The sequence below is a fragment of the Symphalangus syndactylus genome, chromosome 23 (assembly GCF_028878055.3).
Source record: "Symphalangus syndactylus isolate Jambi chromosome 23, NHGRI_mSymSyn1-v2.1_pri, whole genome shotgun sequence".
NCBI classification, from domain to species: domain Eukaryota; kingdom Metazoa; phylum Chordata; class Mammalia; order Primates; family Hylobatidae; genus Symphalangus; species Symphalangus syndactylus.
Genome location: NC_072445.2, coordinates 42,897,104 through 42,905,277, shown reverse-complemented (window position 1 = coordinate 42,905,277; position 8,174 = coordinate 42,897,104). Strand labels below are relative to the sequence as shown.

The following is an 8,174-nucleotide window of genomic DNA, read 5'->3' as shown; positions in this document are numbered from 1 at the left end:
GAAAGGGTATTTGAGGATAGACAAGAACACCATGCTGCTGACTGAATAAAACATGGTCAGGGATTTCATCAGAAGCAGGATCCATTCATGACAGTCTGGCAATGCTGGAAGATAGTAATAGGCACTTGAGCACTTCGGAAGAAATCAGTCTTTAAGCATCGCAGGTGATTTGGGTGAAAGCAGAAGATATCAAAAAATTCTTATTTCCTGTGAATAACTCACAGCATTGAGACTTGACATCACATATCAACACTCTGGATATTGTACAATCTTTTTCATCAGATACCTAGGATTCCCAATGTGCTTCTGAACAGACACATTTTCTTTTTTTCTTTTTTTTTTTTTTTTTTTGAGACAGAGTCTTACTCTGAAACCCAGGCTGGAGTGCAGTGGCACCATCTCGGCTCACTGCAACCTCCACCTCCCAGGTTCAAGCAATTCTCCTACCTCGGCCTCCCAAGTAGCAGGGATTACAGGCATGTGTCACCGTGCCTGGCTAATTTTTGTATGTTTTGTAGAGATGGGGTTTCACCATGTTGGCCAGGCTGGTCTCAAACTTCTGACTTCATGTGATCTGCCCGCCTCAGCCTCCCAAAGTGCTGGGATTACAGGTGTAAGCCATGGCACCCAGCCTGAAGATACATTTTCTCCTACCACTCAGATGTGAGTTTCTATCCTCATAGGCTGCCTGTAACCTGATCTTCCTGTCCCCAACTGACAGGGCAGTTTTGAAACCATGAATAATAATTATAAATATTTGGTATGAATCTTCGGACCTGGAGAAAGTTTAAGCTTAGCTGGCATAAGCCTTGATGCACGTCAGCTATAAACTGGGGAAGAGGGACACAGATGACGTCTTAGCACTTGGTTAGGCCCAAGATAACTAAAAGGTAAGAAACAAGATGGCAAGTGTTACATAATGTGTTCAAAATTCATAATAATCATTTTGATCTAACTCGATAAGTTGATTTTTATTTACCTGAATGTGAAAGATTCCCCCTGAAGAGTAGCAAAATTAATGTAAACTAACAACATTGACTAAACAGTGGAGTTCTACGGATGGAGCAATCTCACAATGTCTTAATGATAAAGAAGCTGTTTAAGGCATTCTTCTCATCTGTACTATCATGGTAGAGAAATATGGATCCCCCCACCCCAATTCTGAAAACAGTATGTACGTGGCAACAAATACACTAGATTGACCCAGAATCTAGAACTTCAGAGAATAATACATAAACCCAAATGGCATGTTAGAAATTTCTCAGAAATATAGACAACATCAAATTTTTGGAGCTACAAAGGCCACTTTACTGGTACATTTAATAAATGTTTATTAGCACCTATCGTACAAGGCACAAAGAAGAGCAAAAGACCTCATGGATCTGACCAATTTGTGAAAGATTCATTAGAGGCAAAATGAATGGTCAGAGCAGCAGCCCCCCAGACCAGAGCCATCCAACCAGATGTCCTAAAGTGCTGGCTGAGGGCAATTAACAAGTCCAGAAGGCCATTTAAATCCACTGGGTGAGAACAAACTATTTTAGGTCCTACAACTTCCAGACCACTCTCCCACGGCCTCCTATCAAATGACTTCTTCCAATCACTTTCTAGAATGTAGAAGATAACTCATCATCTCAGCCAGACTACATTTTCCAATACCCAATGATGTATAGTGGTAAATAAAGCCCTGGTCCACAATTTCTGTAACCATTAAGGGCTCCAGGGTGGCTTCAGTTCAGTGACAAATGAGCACCAATGTTGGCATGAATACCATGGGTCACTGTGAAAGAATTTTTTTCCCTACATGGCTTCTCTGATGTTGAACAAGGTATGAAGTTCGAGTGAAACCTTTTCCACATGTGTCACACTGATAGGGTTTCTCACCAGTGTGGATTTTTTGATGTTCAATAAGACTTCTATTCAGTGTGAAACTTCTCTCACACTCATTACATTTATAAGACACGGGAGCCTCAGTATTTTCCCACTGGCTTTCCGTCCTACCCTGACTTTCCCAGGACTCCCCATGCTCAAGATTCTGAACATTTTTATCACCGTGAATCCTCTGATGTCTCAGGAGATGTGAATTCCGCCTAAAGGCTTTGCCACACATACTGCACTGGTATGGCTTCTCCCCAGTATGAATTTTGTGATGTTCAAGTAGGCTGCAGCTCTGGCTGAAGGTCTTCCCACAGTCATCACATTCATAGGGCTTCTCCCCAGTGTGGGTTCTCTGGTGTTTGATAAGGTTTGAGCTGTGACTGAAGACCTTACCACATTCTTCACACTCATATGGCTTCTCACCAGTGTGGACTCTCTGATGAATGACAAGGGCAGAGCTCCCAATGAAGGTCTTCCCACAGTCTTCACATTCATAGGGTTTCTCACCAGTGTGGATTCTCCTGTGTTTAGTCAGGCCTGAACTTTGAGCAAAACTCTTTCCACATTCATGGCAATAATGTCGCCTACTCCCTACGGCATTTTTCTGCTTTCTTTGTAACCTGCCCTCCTGTTCACCAGCTTCTGCACATGTAGGAATCTGGGCAATGTCTTCCCTCAGGTGGCATGATATCTTCCCATGCTCCTTTTCTGGAAGCTTCTTGACTGGAGGCAAGTCCCTGCTCTTAGTCTGTATTCCATCACCTGAAACAACAAATGGCCGGCAACTGTGGGTTATGCCCTGCCATGGGAGGAAAGCTCTGTGATGAGTACCAGGGAGGCAAGAATTACAGAAGTCTATATATGCCCAGGATGAGGATTTAAGTGCTAGAATAAGAATGGGAATAAAACGGGAGAACAGGGGTGCTGGGGAGGAAGGAGACCTGAGAATGAGAATGGGGCCATTGGAAGGGTACAAACTGGGAGTGGAGGGAAAATGGTGAGGACCCAGGACTATGCAGGGGACATATGTGGTAGTTCTAAGCTCTAAGAATAGTAAGGCAGGGCCATGCACCTAGGATTAGATTTTGAAAGGGCTGAGCAGAGGGTGATAGTAACAGGGCAAGTGGAAGGATTTCTGAAGCATCTGCAAGAAATGGCAAAAGCAAAGACTAGAAATTGGTGATGGATCAATGACATGGGCCGTCGTCTCTAACTGTGCCCCAGGCAGAGGCAAAGTTCTCAAACAGAACTGGCATTGACGCTAGGAGTTCTGAGTTAGAGCCCCCACTGTGCCGCAAATAAGCTATGAGATTTCAAACAAGTGAGGTAATCTATGCCTCTGCACCCTCACCCCTAAGGTCAGGGTCTGTAGTTGATATCTAAGGTTGCTTCTAGCTCTCACATTCTGAATCCATGGCCCATTTCCTGAAGAGGCCCCCCAGCTTTCCTCTTCAGTCAGGGATAGCAACAAGAGGACATCAACATTTACTGAGCATCTCCTATGAGCCAGACCTGTACAAGGAGTTGTGTCAATTTCACCCCACTTATCCTAACTAGAACACTGGCATGGCAGAGGAGAAAGCAAGGTCAGAAGGAGTAAGGAGCTAGTAGTCAGTAACAGGCTTTCAGGAATGGTGATTCTGAATCCAAACATAATGGGGCCTCAACAGCTTCTAACAGCCCAATAGGTTCTAATATGCAAAGAATGCCAAGAAATCTTAAGACAAATTAGTGTCTCAGTCTTACCAAGGGAGACCAGGCTGCTATGGTTCTCCTGCTTTTCATCTCTGTAGAGGTTCACCTGAGATGAATCCAGCTGTGTCCACCCAGGAGTGAGGGTCAGGGCCACATCTTCCATTTTCAGCAACCCCTAAAACAACAGGTAATCCTAACTAGCTCCTCTTGCCCAAAATTACCCCCAAAGCAAAGAATGAACATCCCCTTTAAAGAGGCTCTTTAAAAAAGAGCAAGTGTGGCACACCTACACCAATTTAGCTTTATCTCTAATAACATCTTTATAAAAAATACCTGCCAAATGAAAGAAATATTACACATATTTTAGGATAAGTACTTTCATATAAATATCTAAACAGTCCAGAAAGTAAAAAGGGTTGGAAGACAAGGGTCAATGCAGCAAAAGGAATGGAACTGTGTCCAAAATTTTCAAGATTTGCAGTATGCTTTGGCAAAGTGAGAGTAGGGGTTCATTTACATTAATAGCTTCAAAAACACAATGAAATCTAGGACTGAAGTGAGAAAAATTAGGGGAAAAAAGGATACTACACAGCCTCAAACACTGAGATCTTCAAGCAGGACAGGAAAGGCTGAGTAGTAAATTGAAATCTAGGCTGAGAAAAGATTGTTCATATTGTAATATAAATAACTTCAAGATATAAATAACTTCAAGGCCTTATCTGACCTTTCAAGTGTAAGTTATTTGAGGACAAGGGCCAGGCCTTTATATGCCTCACCAACAGCACAGCTTATTATATCTTAAAAAGCGAAACAGAATGACCATCCCAACAAAACCTTCAGTTTGCTTTTGCGGAACTGCCCTTGTTGAAGGAGAAAAATCACATTGAGGAAGAGGCTGACCGAAGAAATATAGTAGGAAAGATCTGAGAAGTACAAGGAAAATTCCAAGGTTGTTGTGCAACAGGAAAGTCCTCTTAGGTGGGCACCAAAATGAAGGTGGACATTATATGCAACTTTGGAATAGATGAGGAAACTCAAATTCATGTAGATCTAGGATAGGGGTGGGGTAGGACCGGGGAGGGAGGAACTTAATGCGGAGCCCAACAGTAGTGAAAGGTATGGGGCGCTGGGGAGGGAGAGGAGCTCCAGCTCACCTGGGACCCTGGAGTGAGCCTGGAAGCTACCATTGCATCTTCTCTGCAGCACCCTCCCTGGGCAAGCCCAGGAACCTGGAGAACTAAGAAAGAAAGAAGCTCTGGATGAGAACTACCCTAGTATTCAGCCTCCCCACCTTGCAAAATCCAAGTTCAAAAACTGGGGCAGTAAGTTCTTGCCAGTAAGTTTATACAGAATGTGTTCCTTTCAAAATTGCCTGATTCCCACCAGCTCCAGCCCTAGGGCCGAAAGAAGTCTGGTGCGCTCTGCAGATATACAAAAACCACGTGCAGAATCCTTGGTAGGACTGGTGAAATGAAAGCAACATAACAAACAAAGCTTTCCATTTGAAGACCTTTGGGTTTTCAATTTTGCTAGGAGATGGGGAGTAAAGAGGGTTTTTTGTTTTTGTTTTGTTTTGGTTAAAATGTCTTTAGTAGATATTAGGATGCTTTCCACTTCAGGTATGAAAAACTAGGAGGCCAGGCACAGTGGCTCATCCCTGTAATCGCAGCACTTTGGGAGGTTGAGACAGGTGGGTTGCCTGAGTTCCGGAATTTGAGACCATCCTGGGCAATCTGGAGAAACCCGTCTGAACCAAAATTACAAAAAAATTAGCGGGTGTAGTGGCATGGGCCTGTGGTCCTAGCTACTCAGGAGGCTGAGGTGGGAGGATTGCTTGAGCCTGGGAGACAGGTTGCAGTGAGCCAAGGTCTCACCACTGCACTCCAGCCTGGGTAACAGAGTGAGACCCCCATCTCAAAAAAAAGACAAAAGAAAAATTAAAACTAGGAAGTCAAATAAGGCTGGGTCCAGAAAGGAGGCAATGGAAGACTGGAAGACTGCTTAAAAAGAACTTGCTCAGACTCAGAAGTAGAAGAAACCTTAGGTTTCCCTATAATAAGTCAATTTGCAAGGGGCAGAAAATAAGTTGGTTTAGGCCAGAAACTCTGCTGAGAAATAAAGATTGCATGTTGGATGGCATGTCCAAGTGTTGTATGTCTTAGGAATCAGCCCAGATGTTCACAGCAGATGAGGAACAGCATGGAACACACAGCTGCTTCCTATTAAGTGATTTTCAGTCTTCTAGTTACAGACTTTACAGGGTTTAGATTTACACTCTTTTATTTGCAGCAGTCCTACTATCTCTGGAATGTTCTGGCTGGCTTTACAAATTCTGCCTTATTTTCTTCATAGCACTTACCAATATCTAAAATTATATTATTAATTTATTTGCTATCCTCCCTGCTAGAATGTAAGCTCCATCAAAGCAAGAATTCTGTCTTATTGGTGGCTCTCTCCCCAGTGCCTACAACACTGGCTACCATAGATGAGGGCTCCCTAAATATATCTTTAATGAATGGAGATTACCATGTTGTTTAAAAAACCGATTCTTTCTAGACATCAATTTTGATAAAATCAGATTTACTGTGTCCTAGTTTGGTTAGGAAAGTTTTTCACCATTGTTTGAAATTTCTCTTTTAGTCTCAGTCTTAAAATACAGTCTCTCTGTGATGAGTATACAAAGTAACTGTAAATGGATCTTTTAGGTGATCCTTAAATGAAATTGGATGAAGTCTATAGAATTCATACAACCCAGAAGAGAATACTCACCTCTGTCTTGTAAGGGCTGGGATCCCAGAGATTCATGCTTGAACAGAGCCTTCATTGGCTGGCACTGGCTACTTTGAGACCCTTGAGTTTGTGTCAATAGTGCCATCTTGCAACAGAGCAGTTCTTGTCCCTGGTCACCAACGGGAACCTAGAAGTCACGATTTTTAGTTATCTACACAACTTTTCTGTTTTCCATGTGCAAGTGATTTCTATTTTCTAGGCACTGTTCCTACAAGCCTTATGATATTAACACAATTAATATAGATAACAACCCTATGAGCTATTATTTTGGATTTTTATGATAAGTTGCTGAAAATGGAGATGTGGCCCTGATCCTCTCTCCTGAGTGGACAGCATTTTTGTTGTTGTTGTTGTTGTTTTTTTTTGGGGGGGGATGGAATTTCACTCTTGTTGCCCAGGCTGGAATGCAATGGCATGATCTCAACTCACCACAACTTCCGCCTCTGGGGTTCAAGCGATTCTCCTGCCTCAGCCTCCCTAGTAGCTGGGATTACAGGCATATGCCACCACGCCTGGTTAATTTTTTGTACTTTTAGTAGAGACCGGGTTTCTCCATGTTGGTCAGGCTGGTCTCGAACTCCTGACCTCAGGTGATCTGCCCGCCTCAGCCTCCCAAAGTGCTGGGATTACAGGCGTGAGCCACCGCACCCATCCAAGGGTGGACAGCGTTTAAGCAGCTTGCCCATGTCACCCAGCTAATAAGTGGCAATACTAGGATGGGAGCCCAGTCAGAATGACTCCAGATCCCGTGTTCTTACCATTACTCTAGGCTCCCTCATTATATACATCTGTGTGTTTACGAAAACCCTTTGGACACTGGTGCTAAATTCTCGAAGAATACTAATATATTTTCTAATCTGAAAGATGAGGATAATAATTTCTACTTTATGAGGTTTTGGAGACCAGTAAATAAGATCACAGTATGTGAAACCACCTAACACAGGGCCTGGCACATAGTTATGTCCTCATTAAAAGTAGGTTTCCTTCCAGACATTTATAATTAAATTACAGTTTTCAAGTTACTGTCTCACATGCAGCTCAGAATTTCCCACATATTTTATGAAGAATGAAGCTAAGAGATTTGCAATGACTTCCCACTGCTACAGGGCTTGCGTGCAATAGACCTAAGTCAAGAACCTTGGTATCCAGCTCACCAGTTAGAAGATTTGGCCACACAGGTCCTCTGAAGGTGTGTGCACAGGGACACAGGACGATGCAAAGAGGAAACAGTCCCTCATAAAACAGGGAAGAACATGGAGGTAAAAATCTGCCCACTTTCTACCAGAGGTTCATAACCAGTGGTCTATGGACTTTCTCCCAAGTGGTCCAGGAACTTAGACAGGTCAAAAACTAATCTTATTTTTACTGGTCTTTAAGAGAGAGTTAACATTTCCTTCAGTTATGAATGGAAGCAACAAATCAAGGTAGCATAAGCAGTACCCAGGACTTTGTCACCAACAAAACCTGCACATGTTTTCACACCACATTACAACCAGGCAAATAGATGCTTATCACCATTTTGAAATTGCCAATTATAAGCCCTGTACCTAAGTCTTATTATTTAGTGCAGTAATAAAAATCCACATATATGACTTTAATACAAATTTAATTCTTTGCTAACTGTATGTCAATATAGTTGTGTTCTTTTGTAATCCTTTATAGTTTCTTTATATATTTAAAAATATAATTTTGAGAAGGAGTCAAGGACTTCAGCTTACTGCCAAGGAGGTTCACAGTACAAAAAGAGATGAGGAGCTCCTGGATCTTAAAGGAATGCCCCTCACTCCGATCTGGGATTTCAGGAGGAAACA

General features: G+C 42.6%; 1 protein-coding gene across 8 annotated transcripts in view; it reads right to left on the bottom strand.

Moving 5' to 3' along the window:
• Positions 1-1,284: 1,284 nt before the first annotated feature.
• Positions 1,285-8,174, bottom strand: part of ZKSCAN4 (zinc finger with KRAB and SCAN domains 4) — a 30,501-nt gene continuing 23,611 nt past the window's right edge. For 7 of the 8 annotated variants that reach the window (XM_063633274.1, XM_063633276.1, XM_063633273.1 and 4 more), the window contains 4 exons: positions 6,343-6,490; positions 4,728-4,810; positions 3,625-3,748; positions 1,285-2,640 (listed from right to left, as the gene is read on the bottom strand). In XM_063633274.1, the coding sequence (XP_063489344.1) occupies positions 1,778-2,640; positions 3,625-3,748; positions 4,728-4,810; positions 6,343-6,448 (1,176 nt within the window). In that variant the 5' untranslated portion in view covers positions 6,449-6,490 and the 3' untranslated portion in view covers positions 1,285-1,777. Of the gene's footprint in view, positions 2,641-3,624; positions 3,749-4,727; positions 4,811-6,342; positions 6,491-7,517; positions 8,170-8,174 lie in introns of those variants that run through there. The other variant, XM_063633275.1, reaches the window with a different exon arrangement.